Source organism: Panthera leo, chromosome D4, assembly GCF_018350215.1.
Source record: "Panthera leo isolate Ple1 chromosome D4, P.leo_Ple1_pat1.1, whole genome shotgun sequence".
Taxonomy (NCBI): domain Eukaryota; kingdom Metazoa; phylum Chordata; class Mammalia; order Carnivora; family Felidae; genus Panthera; species Panthera leo.
Window position 1 is genome coordinate 80,000,156 of NC_056691.1, and position 27,585 is coordinate 80,027,740.

At 39.1% G+C, this 27,585-nt stretch overlaps 3 protein-coding genes across 11 annotated transcripts in view; 1 reads left to right on the top strand and 2 right to left on the bottom strand.

Moving 5' to 3' along the window:
• LOC122204766 (complement C5-like) overlaps positions 1-25,501 on the bottom strand; it is a 57,085-nt gene extending 31,584 nt beyond the window's left edge. The window contains exons 1-8 of one of the 6 annotated variants that reach the window (XM_042912448.1): positions 25,340-25,501; positions 24,573-24,702; positions 23,880-23,938; positions 9,980-10,318; positions 8,014-8,176; positions 6,354-6,424; positions 4,786-4,877; positions 3,041-3,123 (exon numbers count right to left, since the gene is read on the bottom strand). In XM_042912448.1, coding sequence (XP_042768382.1) covers positions 3,041-3,123; positions 4,786-4,877; positions 6,354-6,424; positions 8,014-8,176; positions 9,980-10,060 — 490 coding nt within the window. In that variant the 5' untranslated portion in view covers positions 10,061-10,318; positions 23,880-23,938; positions 24,573-24,702; positions 25,340-25,501. The other 5 variants (XM_042912449.1, XM_042912447.1, XM_042912451.1 and 2 more) reach the window with 5 other exon arrangements.
• LOC122204768 (60S ribosomal protein L6-like) lies at positions 8,434-9,351 on the bottom strand. Its single transcript, XM_042912453.1, has one exon. The coding sequence runs from the start codon at positions 9,349-9,351 to the stop codon at positions 8,485-8,487; it is 867 nt and encodes a 288-aa protein (XP_042768387.1). The 3' UTR covers positions 8,434-8,484.
• An 86-nt stretch (positions 25,502-25,587) lies between the features above and the next one.
• The window catches only part of CNTRL (centriolin), an 83,508-nt gene continuing 81,510 nt past the window's right edge, over positions 25,588-27,585 (top strand). For all 4 annotated transcript variants that reach the window (XM_042912440.1, XM_042912439.1, XM_042912442.1 and 1 more), the window contains exon 1: positions 25,588-25,696. The gene's annotated coding sequence lies outside the window, so the exon portion shown is untranslated. The remainder of the gene's footprint in view (positions 25,697-27,585) is intronic.

Here is a 27,585-nt window from a genome sequence, read left to right on the forward strand (position 1 = left end):
GTAAAAATTTTCAATAAGATACTAGCAAATTGAATTCAACAGCATATAAAAAGAATTATTCACCATGATCAAGTGGGATTCATTCCTGGGCTGCAAAGCTGGTTCAACATTCGCAAATCAATGTGATACATCACATTAATAAAAGAAAAGATAAGAACCATATGATCCTGTAATCGATGCAGAAAATGCATTTGACAAAATTCAGCATCATTTCTTAATAAAAACCCTCGAGAGAGTCGGGATAGAAAGAACATACTTAAACATCATAAAAGCCATTTATGAAAAGCCCACAGCTAATATCATCCTCAATGGGGAAAAACTGAGAGCTTTCTCCCTGAAATCAGGAACACGACAGGGATGTACACTCTCACCTCTGTTGTTTAACATAGTGTTGGAAGTTCTAGCATCAGCAATCAGACAACAAAAGGAAATCAAAGGCATCAAAATTGGCAAAGATGAAGTTAAGCTTTCACTTTTTGCAGATGACATGATATTATACATGGAAAATCCGATAGACTCCACCAAAAGTCTGCTAGAACTGATACATGAATTTAGCAAAGTCGCAGGATACAAAATCAATGTACAGAAATCAGTTGCATTCTTATACACTAATAATGAAGAAACAGAAAGACAAATAAACTGATCCCATTCACAATTGCACCAAGAAGTATAAAATACCTAGGAATAAACCTAACCAAAGATGTAAAAGATCTGTATGCTGAAAACTATAGAAAGCTTATGAAGGAAATTGAAGAAGATATAAAGAAACGGAAAAACATTCCGTGCTCGTGGATTGGAAGAATAAATATTGTTAAAATGTCAATATTACCCAAAGTGATCTACACATTCAATGCAATCCCAATCAAAATTGCACCAGCATTCTTCTCGAAGCTAGAACAAGCAATTCTAAAATTTGTATGGAACCACAAAAGGCCCTGAACAGCCAAAGTAATTTTGAAGAAGACCAAAGCAGGAGGTATCCCAATCCCAGACTTTAGCCTCTACTACAAAGCTGTAATCATCAAGACAGCATGGTATTGGCACAAAAACAGACACATAGACCAATGGAATAGAACAGAAACCCCAGAGCTAGACCCACAAAAATATGGCCAACTAATCTTTGACAAAGCAGGAAAGACTATCCAGTGGAAAAAAGTCTCTTTAACAAATGGTGCTGGGAGAACTGGACAGCAACATGCAGAAAGATGAAACTAGACCACTTTCTTACACCATTCACAAAAACAAACTCAAAATGGATAAAGGACCTGAGTGTGAGACAGGAAACCATCAAAACCCTAGAGGAGAAAGCAGGGAAAAACCTCTCTGGCCTCAGCCGCAGCAGCTTCTTACTTGACACATCCCCAAAGGCAAGGGAATTAAAAGAAAAATGAACTATTGGGACCTCATGAAGATAAAAAGCTTCTGCCCTGCAAAGGAAACAATCAACAAAATTAAAAGGCAACCAACGGAATGGGAAAAGATATTTGCAAATGACATATCGGACAAAGGGCTAGTATCCAAAATCTATAAAGAGCTCACCAAACTCCACACCCAAAAGACAAATAATCTAGTGAAGAAATGGGCAGAAAACGTGAATAGGCACTTCTCTAAAGAAGACATCCAGATGGCCAACAGGCACATGAAAAGATGCTCAACGTTGCTCCTCATCAGGGAAATACAAATCAAAACCACACTCAGATATCGCCTCACGCCAGTCAGAGTGGCTAAAATGAACAAATCAGGAGACTATAGATGCTGGAGAGGATGTGGAGAAACGGGAACCTTCTTGCACTGTTAATGGGAATGCAAACTTGTGCAGCCGTTCTGGAAAACAGTGTGGAGGTTCCTCAAAAAATTAAAAATAGACCTACCCCAGCAATAACACTGCTAGGAATTAACCAAGGGATACAGGAGTACTGATGCATAGGGGCACTTGTACCCCAATATTTATAGCAGCACTCTCAACAATAGCTAAATTATGGAAAGAGCCTAAGTGTCCATTAACTGATGAATGGATAAAGAAATTGTGGTTTATATACACAATGGAATACTACATGGCAATGAGAAAGAACAAAATATGGCCTTTTGTAGCAACGTGGATGGAACTGGAGAGTGTTACGTTAAGTGAAATAAGTCATACAGAGAAGGACAGATTCCATATGTTTTCACTCCTATGTGGATCCTGAGAAACTTAACAGAAGACCATGGGGGAGGGGAAGGAAAAAAAATGGTTAGAGAGGGAGGGAGCCAAAACATAAGAGACTCCTAAATACTGAGAACAAACTGAGGGTTTATGGAGGGTGGGAGGGAGGAGTGGGTGGGTGATGGGTATTGAGGAGGGCACCTGTTGGGATGAGTGAGCACTGGGTGTTGTATGGAAACCAATTTGACAATAAATTTCATATTTTAAAAAAAAAGGAAATTTACATAAGAGCATACAAATTAATAATCTAGCCCCTATGAGAAATGAACAGAAGGAATTATTAATAAGTTAGTTATTAGTACAATTAATATTTCCAAAGTAAGTTATACTTTATTTTTTTTCTAAACATTGTAATTTTCCAAACACAGCATTGATTTTTACAGCTGATGGGAAGGAGCACTGGCTAAGTCGGAGGTGCCATTCTCCTTGTCGGCCTGGACAAAGTGGTTGTGAAACCTAGACCAGTCTTCCCATTTCTCTGGGCCTGACCCTCCTCACCCGGCCTCATTTTCAGACAAGGGGGTCAGACTAGATGATCCCTAAGAGTGTCAGAGAACCATGGTTCTTGCAAGAACATTATCTAATCCTACTTCCTTACAGGACTTGATTCTCTGCAGAATAACGACGAGGGAACAAGGTTCAGAGCGTTCAGTGACCGAATTGAGGTGAGCCAGACTAAGAGCCCCAGGTCTTTGGTCTTCTGTCCCCCAGTCCACTTCTGTCTACCACTCCTCACTGCCCTGTATTTATTCTTTAATGAGTCTTTAGTCTATGAAATTATTGAGAACAGTTTTCAAAAATACACATTGGAAATGTCAGTAACTTATGAGAAATTACCATGGCTTTTAACTTCAAACATTGCAACTGCTGTTGTTGTGAAGTCCTCTTTGTATTTAGCTTTAATTGTCCATGAACCGTATCTGTGAAAGAAATACATTTAAAACTTTAAGTATCACCAAGTAATGTATCTCTAACTCATCCAATGACTGTAGGTAACATTCAAATGAGCACTTAGTATAGGCCAAGCACCGTTTTAAGAGCTTTACATGTATTAACTCATTCAATCCTCAAAAAATACCATAGAACAAGTTATATTATTATCCCCATTTTATCATCAGAGAAATGAGGCTCACAGAGGTGAAGTAACTTACTCAGGGACACAGAGCTAGTAGGTGGTGGGACTGGGATTCAAACTTTGTTACTCTGGCTCCAAAACCCTTGACCACAACTTCATGTTTAGACGACCCTGACAGCAGTTTCAGATTTATGCACCACCTAATTAATAGACTATTTTTGAAAGATGTTTTAAAATTATAAACAAAAATATGCACTTTGGGTGGAGTTGTAAATATACTGAAATTTATTTTCATATTACTGACTCACTCTCTAGTATATCATAGTATTTAGCTAGAAAATGTTTTTCATTTAAAGGCATTGTTTTTTCATTTGATGAACCAAGCTTAAAGTTTAAACATATTAATATATGTTACACTATATAACATGCCAGAAAGTCAAGGGTACATTTCTAGGACCATTTGATCAGGTGAAACTTACCAAAATGGTACAAATATATAGTTTTGAAAATTTTACAACTGAGGCCAGAGTGAAATTCCTTTTAGAGGGACAGTGTGGTAGAAGGAAAGAGTACGGAAGAACCTGGCCAGAGAGATCTGGGTTCCCATTTCAGGTCCACCATTTAAAGTCGGGTGGTTTTGAACAGGCCTAAACATTTATCTGAGCCTTAATTTCTTTATCTTGAAAATGGCAATAAGAAAGAACTTAGCAGAGTGCTTGGTACACAGTAGAGGATCCATAAATGTCAGTTCTTTTACTGCAGTAAAATACCGCTTTGAGGTGTTACATTTTCAAGACATTATGCAATGTAACTCTCAAATTGGATCTCAAAATATCTTCCAAGTTCTGGGAATAAATGTCAGAGAAAATTCCAAATCTACTATAGAATATTAAACACATGTTAGTGGACATCTTCCTTTTGTACATTTTTTTTCTTTCTTCTATTGTACTCTCGGCATTTAGGGGGTAGGGTCTGTCTCCCACAGTGTCTACTGCCTGGACTTTGTTGTAAAAGGTGCTCACTGAACTGAATACAGCAGACTAGCTTGGTGCTTACAGCTGGCATTATTACATCAGGCCCCCTGCCTCAATGCACAAGAGCCCAAGCAGGCTCCACCTTCCTTTCTGTTGGAAGGATACTCAATAGGGCCTGATAAGGATAGCCAGAACAAATCTTTGTGTACATCAGCACCTTTCAGTCACACGTAAATGGTTCCACAGACTGTTCAATTACCCCAGACACCTCCACTGCTTTTAAGAGAAACAACTTTACCCCAAAATAAGTTAAAATACTTAGGATTTCATGAAAATTCACTTGTTTTTAAACACATTGCCCTTCACTTTCATGTAAGAAGAGACCAAGAAATAAAACACCTTCTCTTGTGTCTGTACATAGTGGTCTCAGCAACTACACAGATCAGTTATTCAATAAAAAAAACCCATTATCTGCATAAAATAAAATAAAATAAAATAAAATAAAATAAAATAAAATAAAATAAAATAAATACTTAGGATTAAATGGAATCTTGAAGTCAGGAAAAGTGATAATTCCAGTATAATTTTTTTCTCCTACCATGGCAACTTCTGACCCTGCTGGATCCTTTGAGTGAAAAGAAAAGCAAGTTTTATTTTTTAAAACAACTATAAGTACCGAAGTTACACATAAACATGACATGCGGTTGACAGTCTTATAGAAATATTCAGTAAATGCTAAGGAACTTTGTTGAAATTAAGCACATGCAATGTTGGCCTGGCATTGAGGTGATGACACCTGGTCAGGCTTGTTAAGAAAGACTAACTTCTAAGGCACAAAAAACATATTTTGAACAGGTGTGTAAGTAGTAAATATTTAAGATACATTAAGCAACTCCCAGCAAGGCTTTTTTCCACCACCCTTCTTCCTGAACAGGACTTGTGGATAATCTTCAAACACTATTTTCATAATGTTGTGCCATGCGCACAAGGCTTCTTTGGCTCCATGTTTCTTCAAGATCAAACCTGAACACGTCAGGGCATGCCAAAGCAGCAGCCTCTACCTGTTCAATGTCTTACCTCCAGGGGGACCTCTGACAAGAGAATGATGGGATTTGTGAAGAATCTCAACAGGTTCACTTGAGTCTGTCTGTCCCCCCGCAAGTCCCCAAATGTAAAATAATGCTTCATTGTGGTCACTGTCTCTCCCTAAAGTGTTTCTGGGTCAGTCTGCTGTGGCCAAGCCACTGTCGTGGTCATCTCCACATTGTGCTTCTTCCTGGCTCCATGACATCTGAGACACCATCCCACTTCTATCAAACTCTCTCCATGGTTTCCATTAAAACCAGCGCAGGACCAGGCTTTGTCCCTTCAGAAGTCCCTCTAGAATAATTTAGTAATCGTCTCTAGCTTTGCCTCCTGTTCAAGCTGGCCTGTTATTGACAATACATTATCCTTTACTTGGTTTACCATATTATGTATGCTTGTCAGGTTGGCTAAACTCAAATATCCACAGAAAGACACATCCCATAATCCCCCAAACAAATCAAGAGAGCTAAGTGCTAAGGTTCTGGAGACAGACAGACCTGGGTTTGAATCCTGATTCAACTCATTAGTATCAGTATGATCTCAGTGGTTACTTAACTTCTTTAACCCTCAGCCTTTTCTTCCATAAAAAGGAAATGATTATGTTGATTGCATAAGACTGTTGTAATGATATACTGCATGCCATGCACATCTCAAGGTACCACAATTTATACTTCTAGAACCCTCACTACATCTGCCCATGCTTCTTCACAGATGGCAAGAGGATACAAACTAATTAACTACATCCACTTTGGAGATGGAGTCACTAAAGGGTGTTTTTTAATGGGGCCATATAAAATATATTTCACTATTTAATGTATACACAAAAATTAGCAATCAGGATAAAAGAAGCATAAGATTACCAGGTTGCACCCACAACAGGTGCTAAATAAATGCCTGCCTCTATACAATACTGAATAAATTAATGCCACACTTGACTTGTGTTATAGTAAGGAAAACTATTCATATAATGAAAATGCCAAGGTTAAAATTTGATTTAAATTAAAGGCATACTCACTATAAAAGTTATGGTAACTTCTCTTTGTGATGGCTTTAGGTCTTTGTCCAATGAATAAATTCTAACTTTTACTACAAGAAAAAAAAATTGTCATTATTAGAAACTCTGTTCAACTCTTAAATGCTCTGACAATATCATTAATAACCCTATAACATGAGGGTCATGAAATCTAGATTAAAATTTAGAAACCCCAAACATAAAATCCTAGTTTAAAGGAAAAGATGAATTAGGGGTGTCTGGTTGGCTTAGTCAGTAGAATCACGTGGTTCTTCATCTCAGGGTCGTGAATTCAATTCAAGTCCCACTTTGGGCATAGAGCTTACTTTACAAAAAAAAAAAAAAAAAAAAAAAAAAAGGGAAAAGCTGAGTTAGAATATTGGATGTGAACTTTAAAGTGAAAAAATAAAAAAATGTTCTTTTACCAAAAATTTCCTGAATGGGTTCTTTTAAATATTCCTCTTTATGTACTTAAGATATGATTCAACTTACTGAGTATTTTCACTCGAACTTTTTTATTTTTTTAGTTTATTTTTATTTATTTTGAGAGACAGAGCAAGCGGGAGAGGGGAAGAGAGAGAGGGAGACAGAATACCAAGCAGGTTCCATGCCGTCAGCACAGAGCCTGATGAGGTGTTCAAATTCACAAACCATGAGATCATGACCTGAACGGAAATCAAGAGTTGGACACTTAACCGACTGAGTCACCCAGGTGCCCCATTAACTTTTTGTATTTTTTAACCACTGATAGATAAGAAAGACTGCAGCTCCCTGGTATCTGAAATTATTATAGAATAGAGGAGGAACATAAGTGGTTATTTGTGTCAACAGACCCAGTGAAGCATTCTCTAGCAGAAAAAATGCAGGCAAGAATCTGCATACCTCAAGGTGTAATGAAGTACCTAAATGCATAGCAGGGGGAGAGTCTCATCTCTCCTTAGACACGCAGTGATTTTTGCAACAGGCTTCCAAGAAACAGCTCTGAGTGTCTAAAGAGCAGTTAATGTGTACTGGCAGGGAGCTTGTACTGTTGCTAAAATTATGGAGGTGACCTCCATCCTCGGTCACCTAATTAGCATCATCACCATCGCCATCATCTTTAATGGCAATTCAGAAAGCACTGCAGCATTCAATATACCCGTTACTTCACCTGCCTTCTCTCCCTTGAGATAATTTCTAAAAGGGAATTTACCTGAAGAAGACTAAAGCTGTTTCGAACAGAAACACGGGAGACAAACATTGCTAGGTGCATTTTGTAATTTGGTTCACAATTTTCTACGTTAATGTGAAATTGAAATTCTATTCGTAAAAGAAGAGGATATTGAGAATAAACATGAGATTGTTTTCAAGTTAAAATTCAGCCTCTTGTATTAAGTTCTATAATACGTCACTTCAAATTAAAAAAAGAATTTAAAAGGAGACTTGGTATCATTCTAAGAAAGGTCTTCCTTACCTCCAAATTATATTCATATTTTGCTGATTCTTTGTTTTTATAATGTAAAATTTAACCTTTAGTTTGTCAACTCTAGTTTTGTGTATGGTATAAATTTGGGAATTAATTCCATTCCCCCCCCCAAAGATAAAATCCATTGGTCTCAATACCATTAATTAGGTCATCCCACTTTTTTTCCCCCCAGAAATTAAGATTCCCTCTCTATTATACCTGACTCATGTGAATTGTAAACAGATTTGTCTGTCTGAATGAGGATAAATCCATTGTCATAGCGGAGTGGAATTTTTGTTGCTTTTGAAAAATGATCACATACAACTTCTAAATATACATATGAAACTGCATTTGGTCCTCCAGATAAATCTTTTGGTTGTATCTGTTTAAAAACAAAGTTAAAGAAGGAATATTATAATCTTAAGATAACAAAAGCATTTATCTTTTAGGTAGCTATGAAAATGAGTTGAATAATTGTTTATTTGTAACAAAAATTTTGTAAAATAAAACAGCAAATACAGAGGTGTTCCTGAAAAAATGTATTTCAGTTTCTTCTCAAATTTAGTTTGAAACAATTACTTCAAAAAATTATCCAGATTTAATGTCTGTTAAAAATGACAATCACTGAACAAAATTCAATTTTTTTTTTTTTGATGGATCTGTTATTTAATTAGGTTCTTTGTAAGAAATTTAGAACACCAATTTGTGAGGGTAAACTCCATTCGTGAGAGCAAACACAGAGCGGAGGTAGCCCTGAAGCTGAGGAACGGCTTTGATTTTTGGCAGAATTTGCAAGTCCACAGCTTTCTGATCAACCTTGCGCTGCTCTGTAATCTCGTATTTCTCTTTCTCCGTGTCGAAGATCTCACCTTCCTGGTGTCTGGGCTTACGCAGCTTCTTCTTCTTGAAGTAAGCATCAGTGAGGTGTTTGGGGATTTTCACATTGCTGATATCAATTTTGGTGGAGGTGGCAATGACAAATTTCTGGTGTGTTCTACGCAGAGGAACTCGATTAAGGGACAGAGGTCCAGTCACAAGTAGCAAGCCACTGCTCAGTTGCTTCAGGAAAACCACTCTCTTGCCTCTGTGGCGCCCAGTGAGGATGATCAAAATGGTCCCAGGAGTGATGCTAGCTCGCAGTTTCCTCACATGCTGACTAAAAGGTTTTTTGCCGTGGCTCAACAGCTTCCGAGGCACATCTTCAGTAGGATAATACCTAGGCATTTTGCGAAGTTTAACCACTCGGGTACCACCATTCTTATCACCACCAACTGGTTTTGTGACAGTAGCAAGAACCTTTTCCTTCTTTTTCTTTTCAATCCTGGATTTAGCTGCTGAATACTTCCTCTTGTACATGGCCTTTCTTGAATACATAGCCGATTGGGAATATCTGCCAATTCCTCTGACTAGGACAGGGTTTCGGCTGCAGTGGGGCTTCCCCTTCTTTGGCGTTTTAGCCTTGAGGTTACCCTTCTTAACCTTGCCACCAGCATCAGCCTTCTTGGCTTCAGGTTTCTTCTCCTTAGCATCCGGCTTCTCAGCGTTTTCGCCTGCCATCTTGCAAGATGGGAAAGAGAACTCCAAAATTCAATTTTTAATAGAACATATCTATTAAAGGGTGAGGAAAAGGGTTGTGGACATGTCTCTAATTTTCCTTGAACGTTGTTCACAAATCTGTTTGAAAAACTTACTTGATTCAAATCCAAACTGAAAGTACAAAAAGCCTATGATAGGTATATACTTTAGGAGAAAATTAATTTTGTAGAACAAAGAGGTTAAAACGTTGTACATAATTCAGGAAAACAAATGTTCAAATTGTTCTCTGTTCACTTCTTTGAGTTTTTTAGATCAACAGAGTCAAATCTATGTCTATGTTTCTCTTCCTCTTATTTTTTCCCTCTGAATATATAAAATTTAAGTATTTAATTATTTCTTTCTGGTACAGTTTATCCGTGGAGGATACATTACAAGACTAGGTGCCTGAAGCTGTGGATAGTACAAACTCTATAAATATTGTTTTTTTTTCCTATACATAATACCTATGATAAAGTTTAGTATATAAATTAGGCACAGTAAGAGATTACCATAACTAATAATAAAACAGAATTATAACAATGTACTGTAATAAATGTTATACACATGTGGTCTCTTTTTCTCTCAAAATATCTTACTGTACTATACTCACCCTTCTCCTTGTAATGATGTGAGATGATAAAATGCCTATGTGACGGGATGAAGTGAGGTGAATGACGCAAACACATGACATAGTGTTAGACAACTATTGACCTGATGATACATCAGAAGAACGATCATCTGCTTCTGGACACCATGGTTCACCATGGTTAACTCAAACCACAAAAAGTAAAACAGCTGATGGGGCGGGGGGGCCCCACTGTATTTATCTTGAAATTTTTTAAGCAGGTATATGTGGTGGCTGATTTTGTTTTCACCTCATGTCATCAAATCTTTTCATATTAATAACCTTAATCTGCTTCATTCACACTTTTACATTTCTTTACATTGCCTGCAAATCAGAAGCAGATTCTTAACATTTCCCACTTACTTATGTATATAAACATATGACACTTATCTCTTCTCAACTAGTCAATGCACTTAATAGTATGATGTAACACATTTTTATACCTACATGTAAAAAAGGATCAATGTGTGTTTTATAAAGAAACACTTGGCATATAAAAGAAACTATGATAAGAATACATACAGTTAAGTTTACAGAGCTTTGGAATTTATTTTCTGGAGACAAATTAACTTGGCCAGAAGAATATGTAAAACTTTTATCAGGATAACTTTTAATAGCAATGGTCACAGCAAATGAGTCCGTGTATCCATGAACTTGAATTACTACATTTTCAGAGGCTCCAACATAGAATACTTTAGGGGCTGAGACAACATACCTGTTGAAACAGTAAAATTACAGAGACTGTTAATAAAACATAATTTTTTAAAAACACTTCACTTAGGAGAATCAACTGAAATTAGCACTGTTTCTTATATTTAACAACATATATTTTATTTCTCAATGTTTTATTATCTATGACGAAGCCAGGATAGCTTCCTGAAAGTATCCAAAGGATGAGATTTCAAGGAGGCAGATCCAAGTGGTTTTGATCAGTTGCAGCCGGGGGGGGGGGGGGGTATGTAATAGAGTCCACTATAAGAAATGCAAATAGGGATCATGCTTCTGTCTTTTGAAGAACCTTTTTTAATCAAAATCCCAATCAGTAAGTTACCCTTCCCCGGAGCAGAGGTAACAGCTTGGGAAAAATACAAAGTTTTTGAATACAAGTCATGTGGTGTTCACAAAGTACTCATACAGAAAACAGAGTAACAGCATTGGACAATAGAGAAAAGAAGAAGCTAACCTGGAGTTTTCAGAAGTAGAAAATTAATTTCATGTGGCAGTGATTGAGTTCTGTTTTCTATAAAAGCATAACCAAAACACGTTGCAAATGAAAACGGGATTTTTCACTTACGTTTGCTCTTGTGCCCAACTTTTTCCCAAGTAGAAAAAAATACAGACTACACTTAAAATGTCCATGCCTGGGGTAGCATTAAGCTGTTGACAACTTTCTGGAAATTGTCCTCCTTTTTGTGAACTCAGCTTGAAAATTTTGGTTAAATTAGTCTTCAGGTTAATTATTAACATTAGATAGTGGGATCACTGAGAAGGAAAGCTAAGAATTTAAATCATAACCTTTGAATGTCTACAAGTAATTTTGGGATTTGAAATATAAAGCAGATATTGATGAGTAAAGCAGAAAAGACACCCAAATGGGAGTCTCTAGAAAAATGTTTCAAAGCTGGACACAGACACAAAATACTTGGAGGCTGCTCTGGTCTTGCACATTTTCTGGGTGTAGTAGATGCAGTTGATGCCATGACCAGATCCCCCTTACTGGGCTTGGTGCAACCATTCTATAGATACCTTGAGTGCTGGCTGTTAAAGTTTCTCACTTGCCCCCTTCTCCAAGTAATTCACCTCAGCCACAGATGACAGCTTGCCCAGAAATGCTTGAGATGTTACATCTCTGTCTGGGATTGGTTCATAGTCAATAACTGATTGATTCTGGGGGCACAACAGCCTACCTTCCTTGCTTCAAGGTGGGACAACTTCGTGGTAGCATCCATGCTACAGAGCACCCTGGTAGGGTCGGGGTGAAGCTAGACCTCAGCTGATAACCACATCTTTGCTTACTTCTTGCCCTGCCCCGTGCAGCTTCCCTTACTGCTTACAGGTTCTCTTGAGAGAAGTCTTGTAATAAACTCACTTGCAAGGAATGTCTCCCTGTCTCAGGCTCTACATTCTAATTTTAAGGAGCATGGGAAGGGACTATCATCCTGGATCTCATGTAGAATGTCTCAGATATGGAAGTGGTTCTGAGGCTTCCATGGAATGGGTCTGGTTGAATGAGGCCCACGAGGTCTGTACTGATCCACTGTAGAGCAGGTCTAAAGTCCCAAGGCAGCTCCCCAAATGCTGAAATGTTTCCAGGGAACTCTAGGACTAGAAATGACTCCTCAATGTCGACAACCAGGGCATGGGCAAGGGAGCAATGAAGCTATTGCTGTCTTAGGCTTCCTTAAGTCTGCATTCAATTGCACGAATGGTCCCATCCTGAACTGCCAAGTCTCTAGGTATATTGGGTGGCTAGTAGTTAGGTTATTGGGTTTTGTAATTGCATCTTCACTTGACTGTTTTTCTCTCTAGACTATAAGTTCCATGAGGACAGGTACTGGGTCTAACATATATAATGGGGATATACCCCAGAACTTATTACACTGTCCAAAGGATACTTAGACACTCAACAAGTTGTTGCCAAATGAATGAATGAAAAGGTGGGCCAAGGAAGATAATGTTGAAAGGCAGGTTGAGGGCAGGTTGTGGATGGCCCTGAATGCCAAGTTAATGAGCCTGGATTTCATTTTGTATGCAACAGGAAACAAAGAATTTCGGCATTGCTTCTCTGACCCTGGGGATGTTGCCATCTCCTTATGACTTACTGTTCTTTGTTCCATGGAAATAATAGGTAGTACATTTTATGCAAAGTATTAGTGAAAATGTTCTCTACGGTAAAATGCAAGCAGAAATTGATAAAATTCTGAGATGTCAAATGTTCATTCACAACAGCAACTTTAAAAACTGTTCTATCATAACAGTTTTAGATTTTGATAAGCAAGAGTTTTATAGCTATAATGTTAGACTTTATACTTTTGTCGGGACTAATGGCCTTGTGTGAGTAGTTAATGAACTCTCTCATGAAGTGATGTTGCTGACATACATGTTGTTGCAACACATTTTTTTGAACAGGGGCCTGTAAGCTAATATTTAAACCATTGATTGAGTTCTAAACCATGTCAAGCAGGAGCAATGATAGGAAAATTAGTAAGCAACAATGTATTGAAAAGGATCATTTAATGTAAAAAGACCTTAAGATTGTAGCTGCATAGATCCAGTCCAGAACATTTTCAAACCAACAGTGTCAAAAACACTCTCATCAGAGATGAGACTAATTTTAGCTTTGTTTTAATTTTTGGCCAACCATCTCAGTTACTGAAGCCATCTGAAAGGAAAAATCACTTTATTTCAAGGGCATATTTAATATATATCTTCTTCTCATATAGGTTCAAAATTTGGGCCACAAAAGGACAATCTGTGTTACTCGTTTTGTACTCAGTCCCATGCATGGACTCACATGATTACTAAGAAGGAACAAATACAATGACAAAGATCGGGAATGAAAAAAGTGTCAGGTCAAATTTCACACTATTATCACTTTTTTTTTAAGCATTTTTAAATATATTTTTGAGAAACAGAGAGACAGAGCACGAACAGGGAAGGGGCAGAGAGAGAGGAGACACAGAATCTGAAGCAGGCTCCAGGCTCTGAGCTGTCAGCACAGAGCCTGATGCAGAGCTCGAACCCATGAACCATGAGATCATGACCTGAACTGAAGTTGGACACTTGACTGATGCTTGACCAACTGACCCACCCAGGTGCCCCTATTATCAGTACTTCTTAAACCTAAATAGGCCACATACATTTAATATTCCCTAATACTGAAACTTTCAGAGTTTTCTCCCCCCAACCTCGTGACAAATGGGAAGAGAAATTACACAGGTGGAGTTATCTCAAGGCTTCTCAACCACAGCACTACTGACATTTTGGGCAGAGTGATTATAATGGGCAGCTGCCCTGTACATTGTAGGCTGTTTAGCAGCATGTCTGGCCTCCAACCCCATTAGATGTCAGCAGAACTTTCTTCCTAGTCACGGCCACAAAATGTCCCCAACACTACCAAATGTCCCCTGATGGGAAGCAGGGCAAAATGGTCTCTTGTTGAGAATCACTAGATTGCTGTATGTTTTAGTATTTAAGGAGAGAATGAGGAAGGTACTTACTTGTGCCTCTATCAAAGATACAGGGGTGCCTGGGTGGCTCAGTTGGTTGAGCATCTGACTTTGGCTCAGGTCATAATCTCATGGTTTTTGAGTTCAAGCCCTGCATCGGGCTCTGTGCTAACAGCTCAGAGCCTGGAGCTTGCTTTGGATTCTGTCTCCCCCTCTCTCTGCCCCTCCCATGCTCATGTTCTCTCTCTCTCAATAATAAATAAACATTAAGAGAAATTTTTTTTTAATAAAAAAAAAGATACAGAATTCAGTAGGCTCTTCATTTGAGTTATTTGGCTACTTTAAGCTCCCATGGAAATCTGTAATTCCCTTAGTTTCTTCCACAAACAGGAATGTCATTATTTCATTTCTTAATTAAAAAAAAAAATTGTTTTAGAGAGAGAGAGTGCAAGCGGGAAGAGAGGCAGAGGGAGAAAGAGAATCTTAAGCAGGCTCCATGCTCAGTGTGGAGTCCAATGGGGGACTCGATTCCATGACTCTGGGATCATGACCTGAGCTGAAATCAAGAGTCAGACGCTCAACTGACTGAGCCACCCAGGCACCCCTGGAAGGTCATTATTTCAAAGACCACTGATGGCTTCCAAATTTATATCTCCAATTGATATCTGAATGTTGGAGTGCCCCAGGGTTTGGGCCTTTTTCTACTTTTTAATGTGCATTCACCCACTAAGCAATCTCATCCAATCACATGAATTTGAATACTGTCTACATACACCAACGCACTTAAATTTCATTCTCTGGACCACCCCCCTAAGCCCTAGAGTTGTATATCTAATTGCCTTACTCATAACCTACACTTGGATATCTAATTAGCATCTTAAACTTACTACATTCACAACAACTTTAAAGATCTCCTTGCTCTACAACAGAATATCAAAAAATTAGGACAGCTTCTAACATATATGACAAGGATTGAAACATTCAGAAAAAAAAACTTGGAGGATATACAGGTTATGCAAAGTGAAGAAGACTATTCATCTACCCCCCCCCAAAAAAAACCTCCCTTAATATACTCATAAAAAAAGAGAAAATATTGCAATCATGAAGCAAGAACAGGATACCATAAAAAAGGAACATTCAGAGAAAAAAATGAGCTCTTAGGTATTAAAAACATATAAGAAACTCTGGAATATAAAGTTGAGTAAATCTTCAAAAAAGCAAAGAGATGGTAAATAGGAGAAAAAAGGATAAAATATAAGATAAAGAAGGATAAAATAAGAGGATTAGGAGGCCCAGCAGCTGAATAATGAGAAATGAGAGCTCCAGAAAGATAGGAGGGAGCTTATTATCAGTGAAATAATTTAGAAAATTTTCCAGAAAAGAAGGATGGGAGTTGTCAGATTAGAAGATCCTTCCAAGGGCCAAGTAAAAAGATGAAAATATATTGATACCAAGGCACATCATCTGGAACTTTGGAGGCACTGAGGACAAGAAATAGATCCTAATAGTTTCCAAGGAAAGAGAGACAGACAGACAGAAAGACACAGAGAGAAATATGACATATAAAGGATTAAGAGTTAGAAGGATTATGAGTTAGAATGGAGAATGGTATGAACTTTCAATAGCCACAGGGAAGCAAGAAGACAATGGAGGGATACCTTCAAATTTCTAAAGGAAAATTATTTCTAGTTTCTACAGTCAATCAAACCATCCATGAGGTGTTAAGGGTAGAATAAAGACATTTGCAGAAATGCAAGGCTTTAAAAAAAATTGCCTCCTATATATCTGACTTCAATGTGCTAGGAGAATGTGCTCTACCAAAATAAGAGTATAAACCAAGAAAATAAAGATATGCAGAAGGTCCAATGCAGGCTTGAGGCAAAAGGATTTCTCAATGGGATAGTGAAGGGAAAGTCCAGGATGACAGCTATGCACAAGATGTACAGGAAATCCAAACACTTGTAGCAGTTGAGACTCAAGGGACAGATTTGTTGAGGATTTTCATCATCCAGATCCATGTTGCTGGGTTTTTAAAATTTTTTTTAACATTTATTTATTTTGAGAGAGAGACACACACAGATAGACAGAGCCTGAGCAGGGGAGGGGCAGAGAGAGAGGGAGACACAGAATCTGAAGCAGGCTCCAGGCTCTGAGCTGTCAACACGGAGCCCGATGCGGGGCTCGAACCACGAACTGCGAGATCATGACCTGAGCCAAAGTTGGACCCTCAACCGACTGAGCCACCCAGGCGCCCCCATTCTGCTCTTATATCATCTTTTTCACTTGAAGTCAGAATGCCCAGGTGAACCTGACCCAGATTCTTATTTGTACTTGGCTTGTTGCAGTTTGTTCTGATGAAATTCCTACTCTCCATTCCTGATCTACACTACCCCCAACCAGACGCCCAAATGCAGTAACTTCTGTGCTTATCATAACTCACTACATTTACCATGTACACAGGCACAGACATTCCCCAAAATGGCTCTTGTAAATTCTCAAGAGATAAAACTAGGTTGTGACCCAGAAACTATTCACCTATCTACTCTAGGAATACTTCATCTACTAATGGCAATCTTGACTTTTCCTTAGTAACTATACTTGGCTTTCTATTCAGTTATTCAGAAATAAACATTATACAAATTAAGGATAAACATACACCTGGTAAAACTATAATGAAAAGCAAGGAAATTATTCATATGCAAGGATTATTAATATAAAAGTCATCTTCTTTTGGGGAAGAGGATGGGACACCATATAAAGAACGGGTACATACAGGCACACAGAGAGCTTCTATTTCTTAACCTGGGTGCCCTATATGCAAGTATTCAATATGTTATTATTCTTCAAGCTATACTTATATGTTTTACAATCTCTTCTTTCTTTATGATAAATATAGTAATAAATACCCTGCAAAAGAAAATTAAATAATGCATTTTGAGAGTGATGAGACTTCTGACACATCAAATTTAAATGAAAAGTAAATATACTTTACAAATATATATTTGTTTTTTCTTCTCAGCTTATTTAATAATCTTATATTTTATAAGGTAATAATTATGTTAAAGCATTGGTGTGTTTGTAACATATATTTAGGCACGAAATATAATAACAGCACAAAAAGGAGAAAGAGGAAAGCTTATGAGAACAACATTTTTATGTATCGGTACAGTTAGGTTAGCATAAATATGAAGTAGATTCAGATAAGTTATGGTAAGCCATAGAGAAATCATTAAGAAAATAACTTCTAGAGACCTGGGTGGCTCAGTTGTTTAAGCATCTGACTCTTGATTTTGGCTCAGGTCATGAGATCAAGCCCTGTGTTGGGCTCTGTGCTGAAAGCAGGGAGCCTGCTTGGGATTCTCCCTGTCCCTCTCTCTCTGCCCCCTCCACTCATGCTCCCGATCTCTCACTCAAAATAAATAAATAAACATTAAAAAAGAAAAGAAAATAACTTCTAAAAATAGAGTAAAATTACAGGAATTAAAACTAACACTAGAAAATAGTCATTTAATGTTTTAAAAAAAGCTATAAGGGAGGAATAGAGAAACAAAAAATACGTGATATATAGAAAACAAAAAGTAAAGTGGCAGATATAAATTTAGATATATCAATAATCACATGAAATGTTAGTAGGTTAAATTACACAATCAAAGGGTAAAGATTGTCTGGCTGGATTTTTACAAAAACAAGACCCAACTATATGCTGTCTACAAGACACACTTTTGATTCAAATATACAAATAGGTTTTGGGTAAAAAAAGATATATAACAGCAACCATAAGAAAACTGGAGTGACTATATCATATCAGACCAGGACATATGTATACAAGAAGCATTCTCCGTTCACTCATATGGTAGGCTATAAAACAAGCCTCAGTAAATTTAAAAGAATTTAAATTACATAGAATACGTTCTCTGATCACAGTGGAGTGAAAGTAGACATTAATAACAAAAAAAATTGGGAATTCACAAATGTGTGGAAATTTTTTTTTTTTTTTTACAATTTTTTAATGTTTACTTATTTTTGAGAGAATGTGTGAGTGGGGGAGGAGCAGAGAGGGAGACACAGAATTTGAAGCAGGTTCCAGGCTCTGAGCTGTCAGCACAGAGTCTGACGTGGGACTGGAACCCACAAGCCATGAGATCATGACCTGAGCTGAAGTCAGACGCTTAACCGACTGAGCCACCCAGGCACCCCACAAATGTGTGGAAATTTAACAACACGTTCCTAAATAACGAATGGTTCAAAGAAAAAAAATCACAAAGGAAATTGGAAAATACTTTGAGATGAATAAAAATGAGGACAACATACCAAAATATATGGGATGCAACAAAAGCAGTGCTTAGAGGAAATTCTGTAACTGTAAACATCTACATTAAAAAAGAAGAAAGATCTCAAATCAACAACCTAATCTCCATCTTAAGACAGTGAGAAGAGAAAACTAAGTGCAAAGCAAGTAGAAGAAAGGAAAAAACACCAATTAGATTTGGAATTCTAGAATAGGAAAACAATAGAGAAAGTCAAACCTAACCAAAAGTCGGTTCTTTAAAAAAAAACAAAAAAACAAAACAAAAAAAATCAACAAATTAGTCAAATCTTTAAGCTCTCCAAGAAAAAAGTATTGTCAGAGTTTTTTAATTTTTATTCACTAAATATTTTTATTCACTAAATTTTTGTTCACTAAAATAATGAATAAAGAGGAGACATTATTTGCAATATTCCAGAAATGGAAAGGATTATAAGGGAATGCTATGTATAACTGTATGCTAACAGATGAAATAAAAAAACAGATGAAATAGAAAAGTTCCTAGAAATACATAAACTACTAAAATTGAAGAAGAGATAGACGATCAGGAAAGACCTATAATAAGTAAAGAAATTCAATTAGCAATTTAAAAACTACACACAAAGCCCAAGTCCAATGACTTCACTGGTGAATTTCTGTCAAACATATAAAGAAGAATTAATGCCAATTCTTCTCAAACTCTTACTAAAAAATATAAGAGGAGTGAACACTTCCCAATTCATTCTATCAGATCAGTGTTACCCTGATACCCAAACCAAAGACATCATAGGAAAACTATAGAACAATATCACTTATACATATAAATGCAAAAGTTCTCAACAATGCTACAAACTAAATACTACAAACTAAATACAAGCAAACTAAATTAAGCAGCATATAAAAAGGATTATAAGCCATGAGGAAGTGGGATTTATCCCAGGAATGTAAAGTTGGTTTAACATCCCAAAATTAATTAATGTAAAACACTGTAACACCAGAATGAAGAACAAAACCCATGGTCATCTCAACAGATGCAGAAGAAAACATTTGACAAATTCAATCCTCTCTCATGATTTAAAAAAAAAAAAAGTCAACAAGCTAGAAATAGAAGAAAACTTCCTCAACCTGATAACAGCATCTAAGAAAAATCCACACTTAACATAATATTTAAATGATGAAAGACTGAATGCTTTCCTCCTAAGATCAGGAAAAAGCACTTGCATTCAAAATTATACTGGAAGTTCTCATCAGGACAATTAGGTGAGAAAAATAAACAAAAGGCATCAATATTGAAAAGGAAGAAGTAAAACTATCTCCATTTTCAAATGACATGATCTTGTATTAGAAAATCCTAAGGAATCCACTTAAAAAACAAACGAACAAAAAACCATTAGAACTAAGAAATCGGTTCAGCCAGGTTGTAGGACACTGAATCTATACACAAAAGTAGATTGTATTTCTATATAGCAGCAATGACTAAACTGAAATTAAGAAAACAGTTCCATTTATAATAGCATCAAAGAAAATAAAGTTACTTAGGAAAAACCCAAAAGAAGTATAAGTTATACTCTGAAAACTATAAAACATGTTGAAAGAAATTTAAAAAAACCTAAATAAATAGAAAGACATCCCATGCTTATGAGTTGGAAGACTTCATATTGTTAAGATTGCAATATGCCCCAAACTGATCTACAGATTTAACACCTAACATGGCTCATCTGAGCCCCTTTGGCTGTGGCACCTAATTTACGGTTTTACTGCTCCAACTGTGCTCTAGCCCTGCTGATGAACTTCTGGTTTCCTCAAGTTGCTCTCTCAAATATCTTTGGTCCTCGCACAAGCTACCTATTCCTTTTGCCTTAGATGCTCATCTCAACTTTTTCATGTGGCTAACTTTCACGGGTTGTCCTCAGGTCTCAGCTTACAAACCCTATTTTCTAAGATATCTTCCTTGATCTACTCTGAAAAGGATAAATGCCTCTTTCTGTGTGTGCCTTTACGACCCATTCTTACGGATTTCAACACTTCCTATACAATTCTGCCAATCTCGTTTTATATTCTACTTGTCTGCATTGCCTTAATGAAATGTAGTCATATCTGGTAGGCAGGGCTGAGTCATATTTGCCATATTCATTGAACAGATGAATTGAACAAATCGAAGAACTCACATGTTGATTTTGTCAAATGATGCTCCTTTCTTTGGCTTCCACCACCACCAAGAGTAGTGGTTCTCAGTCTTACCTGCACATCAGGATCACCTTGGGACTTTTAAAAAATCTTGAGTCCTAGGTCATACCTTGGTCTGATTAAATCAAGGTCTCTGAATAGGGTGGGGTGGGCAGGCATTACCTCGGGTAATTAAATATGTAGCCAAAGCTAAGAATCACTGTACTAGAAGTAGATTCTCTTCTATGGGACCATCTTCTAAGATTAGTTTGGTCTCTTTTACTTTACTTTTTAGAGTATGAGCTGGAATCTAAGTGTCACCCTAAGTGAGGGCCATCTAAGGCATAATTACTAAGGAGGTCCTCAGAAGTCATTATAAGAGGAAGTTAAGAGGAGTTCAAGTTCCTGCATCAGTCTACATGGAGATGGGGAGAGGACTCTGACAATACATATTGTCATCCTGGCTTTCCTTGGGTTCAGCTTCAATAGGCCTATGCTTAAGTTCCCAGGAAACCCCAATAACAGGTTAGCTGAAATTGTTTAAGTCTCCATGGGGAATTGAGAGACAAGAAGAGCTCAGTAGTATGCTTTTGATTGGTTTTACATAGTAGTGATCAGCATTAACAATGAGAAAGAGTCAGTTATATCTGTTAAGGACATAAAGGGGAAAAAAAGAAATAATGACAAGAGGCCAGGACCTCTTGGTTCAGGAGACTCCTCCCTCAGTACAGAAGCACACTTATCATCAGACACCAACTCCGTCAGCACATAGGCACTTTGGCAACAGAGTGGTATCTTTGGTTGATCAACAGCAGTGTGGCAACCATGAAGATGGTCTGCTTGGATTTCCCTTAAAGAAAGAACTTGCTGGGCGCATGGGTGGCTCAGTCAGTTAAGCGTCCGACTTTGGCTCAGGTCACGATCTCATGGTTTGTGGGTTTGTCGAGCTCTGTGCTGATAGCTCAGATTGTGGAACTTGCTTCCGATTCTGTGTCTCCCTCTCTTTCTGGCCCTCCCCCCACTCCCAGCTCATGCTCTCGCATTCTCTCTCTCTCTCTCTCAAAAATAAATAAACATAAAAAGAAAGAGCTTGCCATCCAGCTTCAAGGAGCATATTAGTTAACAGCTTCCAGTTGTCAATGCTTTCAAGACCCACATTAGCTTTCAAGCTGTGCTCTTCCCAGGCAGCCTTCAGCCAATGACTTAACACTAGAACCTGGCCAATTCTAGGTAAGAAAATAACTTTATCTTTTAAGACTGAAAGATGATAATGTTAACTGTAAATTGAAAGAGGTTAGCTAGAAGATATGACCAAACCCTGAGATTCTCTCTAGTTCTTACATTCTATAAATCTGTTGAAAAGAATCTGGGAAAGTTTTACATGAATAGTTAATCTTGCTCATCTCTGATTCACCTGGCAATACAAATACATTGTTTTCCTTCTTCTAGAAATTTGTTTCTAGTTCACTTCCTTTTCTGATGCTATCCTGAATTTATTCCCTTTTGCTGATATCTGTACACGATATTTTGAGACCAAGTGAATATGTTATTCCCCAACTGTCTTTCACGTAATGGTTTTAATACCTATTGATGATCTTTGAATCAAATATGTTGAGGGTGGCAAAATGGCAATTTGCTAACTTGAGCATTTCATCTATAGCTGGAATGCTTCTGAAAGGGTTTCCCTTTTGTAGAAATTCAAAATGTTAACTTACAAAAGCTTTAAAAAAGGAAGTTACAGGAATTTAGAGCTTAAAATATTTCAAAGCTAGATACAAGCCAATAGTATTTGGAGGCTGTTTTGGTCTCAAATATTCTCTGGTCACATGGGAAAGCCACTCTAACCCTGAATAGGTATATGATAGATAATAGTGTGGATTCAGGTGGTATGATTCAGAGACAGAGGAGTTCAGGATCTGCTTGAGTGGGTCTGGTTTGGACCTGAGCACAAAAAGCCTGTTATTGGCCTTTAGATCTGAGCTCACAGAGCAGGCCTCAAATTCTTCAAGTCTCGGTGTCTTTACCAACCTTGGCACTGGAAACAGCCCAAGGTTAACCTGGATGGGGTTGTTATAAATCACTGGATATTCCAGGTCCTTCCCATTCTGGATTCAACCCATACACAAATTCACATTAGAACTTTAGTGGAACACCACCAAGTCTCTAATTCTATTCCATTATCAGAGTGTCTTACTTTTCTGTATTTCCCACTAGATTGCAATCTTTTTGAGGGTAAAAACTATCTCGTTCACCACTGCATTCCCACAGATCTGGCACATAATAGGGTTTTAATATATATAGGAAAAATGAATAGAGAGGAAAGCCAAGGACAGATGAACAACAATAAAAACAAAAAATGAACCCACTACATTGAGACAAGATGATCAACAGTTTTGCAAACCAAGCCCAACGAATTTGGTATTTTGCAGACAGGTCATTGTACATTATTGTATAGAGTTAGGTTATTTTCACATATCAATATTCATAGGTGTCTAACGCAAAATTTGCATTTAGACAAAGTACATGTTTTTCTATTGCAAATTATACCTTACTCTGTGAGATTAAAAAAAACAAACAAGCATTTATTTAAAAATACATCCGTAATTTAGTTAACTTTCAAAAGTCACAGGCAGAAATGGCAGTAATGGAAGCTGCTGTCCCTGTCTGATCAGCTAGTCTGATTCTCCTCTAAAGCAAATTTGCCAAATGATTAAACTGGGTTTCATAACATGAGGCAAGTTCAAACAAACAGAATAACTTTGCTATCATTGGGAAAGAACCGAGGGACAGCTAAGTCATTCTACCGTGGCTAATATTTGTATTGTAAATGCAACTCAGAAGAGAAACAACTTTTTCATGTTATCAGATAAATACGTATTGGCGTGGAATGAATGAGTTACCCTCACTCCTCTCCAATTTTCACTCTTGCTTTAGGGAGGGAGGTTCCTGTAGCATGCTAAGAGAGGCAGTTAATATTCAAATTACCTAGAGAAAGGTTTCCCCTCTGACATCTTCAAGGCCTAAGGTCTGTCCAACACCTTCATGCTAGACACTAATAGAGGGCACTGTATCTGGTTGAAGGAGGAAAATTGGCAAATAAGGGACTGGAGAGTACCCATCAAGGCTGACTGGATATGGACTGAGAGACTACCCACAGGAAAAGTGTTTCGCACCATCCTCTGGACTTTGTGTATATTTTTGGTGGCTACTGATAACATTGATAGCGAACTATACCAGCACACCATGTGTTGATATTGGAACCCACCTGAATATCGTTGCAGACTGTGAGGCATAGCAGTGAGGTTACGCGATAAATCCAATTCTCTGGGGGAAAAGAAAAAGAAAGGAGTGTCGAAATAAACGAACAAACAAACAAAATGACCGAACAGAAATTCAGCAACGTGCACGTTATTATTCCAAGCTAATTTCAACCTAATTTCAATAAAAAAAATGAATACCTCTTCCTCTTAAATTTAAAACCTGGAGCTTTCCAGGAATTTCACCTTTTCAACAACTCCAAGGGCTTCCTTCTGTGTTGCATAAATAGCGGGAGACAGGTGGGGAAGCATCATTCATGAAAATGTGAAGGCAATAGTGCCCCCTGTTGGAAGTCACCTGAATTTCTTATTGAAGTGAATCCACCTGACTTGAAAAACTAGAAGGGCCCGGTGTGGCTTAGAATATGGCTCCTCTTCCACCTTCTTCTTCTTCTTCTGTTTATTTTTAGCTTTTTCATTCCAGATTTTTGCATTAAATATAATGACCTACTTAACAATCAGCTGATTTTCAAGCTATTTTTTCCCTCCTCCTGGGGTTTGCACAAGCTGTTCCCCTTTGCCAAGCAAATTCTTCCCCCACTCTCCCACACCTTGACTAAATTCTTCTCCTCTTTCAGGCTCACCTCTTCCGGGAAACCTTTGCCTGATAATAAAATAACTAAAACATACTGAGAACTTACTGTGGGACAGGCACTTTTCTAAGTTCTTTCACGGGCATTAACTTGTGTAATTTTCAGGAAAACTGTAGGAAGTAGGTGTGATTATCCCATTTCGTGGAGGAGGAAACCGAGACACAGATGGGGGAAATTTCTAAAAGTGTTACAAAGATGGACCATGAACTCTGAGGAAGGAAGAATCTGTGAGCAAATGCCTAAGAACTAGGGATGGGTGGGGGGGGGGGGGGGGGGAGGAGGTCATAACGAAGTTAAAGATTATGCCGGGATGTTGGTCTTTTGCGCAAACAAGATTCGAAGATTACGGTAAAAGAGAGGTAGTGACTGCTCTGGAGATTTCTGGAGACGGTGCAGCCTCTGTTGGTGACACGGTTCGAGGTACGAGCAGGGGAGTGGGAGGCTGGGGGGGCGGGGGGGAGGAAGGTGTTCTTGAGAATGTTTCCAAATTCACAATATCCGCCAAATTCTACTTAAATGAATGCTGAATGCATGTGGTGAAACGTAGCACTTTCAGGAAAGCCCTAACCCACGTCTCCTCAGAGGCTGCTTGCTTTTGCTTCTCGGTCCTCAACCGGAGGAATATTCTGCACAGCGCACGAGACCGTTCGCTGCCCGGTTTCCCGGGCCCGTCTCGCTCCCTGACTGGTCCCTGAAGGAGAGCCCTCGCCTCAGAAATAGGCCGCGCCAGGAGAAGCTGCGGCCAGCACCGAAAGGGCGGTTGCGCGGCGACTGCGTTAAGTCGGCCTCTCAGGTCGGCCTCCGGCTCAGCCCACCAGCAGCGTGTCCGAGGTCTGGCGTGAGGCAGCTGCGGCTTCGCCCCAGGGAAGGGAGATGGGCTAGTCGGCGACTGCAGCAGGAAAGCTCGCCTCCCACGGGACCCGCGTCCACAGGCAGCCAAGGGCGCCACGGCTCGAGGCGGCAAAGGCGGCGGGAAGCCGTGCCCCGCCCACTCAACGGCTCCAGAAGAGGCGTGGCCGCGGCAGGCCCCGCCCACACCGCGCGCGCGGCCCCTGGGCAACCGGCACAACACAACAAAATGGCCGCCGCCTCGCTGGACGCCTGAAGGGAACAACCTGCGCGTCTCCCGCCCCGCCTCGTCCCGCGGGCCCGCTCGGATCGGCTCCTCGGCGGTGAGTGCCAGGCCGGGTCGAGGCCGTTCTCCGGCATCGGGCGGAGCGGTGGGGGCTGGCGACGAAGGCGGGAAGGCCTGGAGCGAGCGTGGGGTGGGACGGCTCGGGATGGATCCGGGGGCGGGGGCGTGTGCCTGGAAATTGGGATTGGATGAGAAGGAAGGGAGGGCCGGAACGGGCGTGGGGAGGAGGATGAAGGAGGGAGGTTTGGATGAGAAGTGAGAAGGTGGGCATGGGGGTGGGGGGCGGTTGGGAATGGAGAACCAGACTGCGGGGAGGTGTGGACGTTGGGTGCGGCTCCGAGAAGGATGGGGGTCCTGCCACCCGGAGGAGGAGGAGGAGGAGGGAGAGGCAGGGGTGTGCCAAGTGTCTGCGGGGAATGGCAGGGATAAAGGACGGTTTGGGTGTCCTTACGAGTGTCCTGGTATCCGACAGAATACAGTACGTGGAGAATGATGACAGTTAGGGTATTGGGAAGAAATGTTGAAAGGAAAAGCAAATATTTTGTTGTATAATGGTTAAAGGATGGGTGAATCCTGATGTCAAAACTTGGGTTCAAGTCTTGGTTCTACCAACTTGTGTTACTTAACCCGCTCTGTGACTTTGGGCATGTACCTTAATCTTCCTGAGCATGTTTTCTCATTTGTAAAAATAACTGCTAATTACCTTAGAGTGTACAGTATGTGTCAAATTCAGCCCTAAGCCCTTAGCGTGTATTAACTAATTGAGAATTTAAAATAACCTGTATGAAGTGACCGTCTTCATTTTAAAGTTGAAGAAACTGCGGACCAGAGAGGTTAAGTAATTTGCCTAATGTCACACAGTAAATGGAGAAGCAGGATTTGAACTCCCGCTGTTTAGTTCCAGAATTCAAGGTCTTAATTCTCAATGACATACTGCCACTTGTAAATGAGATGAATAATTCTCACTTTATACACCATCTGTGAGAATTTAAATTTGCTAATGTCTTTAAGAGTGCTTAGCACTGTGCTCTTTTCATTCAACAAATATTTATTGTGCATACAACAATAGACAGAATCTCTGCCGTCTTGTAGCTTGGAAACAAGCAATAATCAAGTTGTGGCGCAAATGATCATTTAATTGTAATTGTGAGATGTTCTAAAGGAGACTACTTGGTGCAGGGACTGTATATAATAGGGAGATGTAATCCTTTTGTGCATCTTGAGTGTAGAAACCCTGCCTTCTCAGCATTATTTTTTGAGCCTCACAGTTCTTAGTGCATAAAAGTCACTCAATAAAACTGAGTTACTGAATAAATTAATTAATGGGAAGAGACGGGCAGCTTGTGTTTTAGGATACCTGAGTAGACTGGAGAGAGAGAGGAGAGGAGAACCCGGGATGTTAATAGGGTGAAAAAGGACATGGAGGTCAGGGTGTTGGAAGGGAACGGCCAGTATCCAAACAATCACATTGGGATGGAGAGGAATGGGTAGAGGTTTGGCTATTTTGTTGGGGGAGAATAATTTGAAGTCAGAGTATAATAATAGAGATTAGGATGTCAGGGTATTTGCTGAGATGAGTAATTTGGGGAGCCAAGATGGATATAGAAGCGTTGAGATAGGATGCTGGAAAGCACTGCAGAGGAAAGGAGGCTAATACAGCGTTTGGGAATTGGGACGGTGTTTGTGGGGGAACTCGGCAATGAGAATGGGATGAAGTATGGGAGGCAGAGGCTGACAAGCACAGGAGTGGAGGATTGCCTTTGGAGAGGAGTGGGAATCAGCATATTTGAAAGGGCCAGAGAAAGTTAGAGTATTTAAGTGGGTCAATGTGCATGGGATGAAGTAGAATTGTAGGGAAAGTGCGGAGATGTGATTCGAGGGCTACAGGATGGAGAGGGATGTGGAGGTCAAGAAATGGGGATCAAT

Excerpts from the sequence above, each read along its gene's own strand:
- LOC122204768 (XM_042912453.1), bottom strand. The coding sequence starts at position 9,351 with ATGGCAGGCGAAAACGCTGAGAAGCCGGATGCTAAGGAGAAGAAACCT.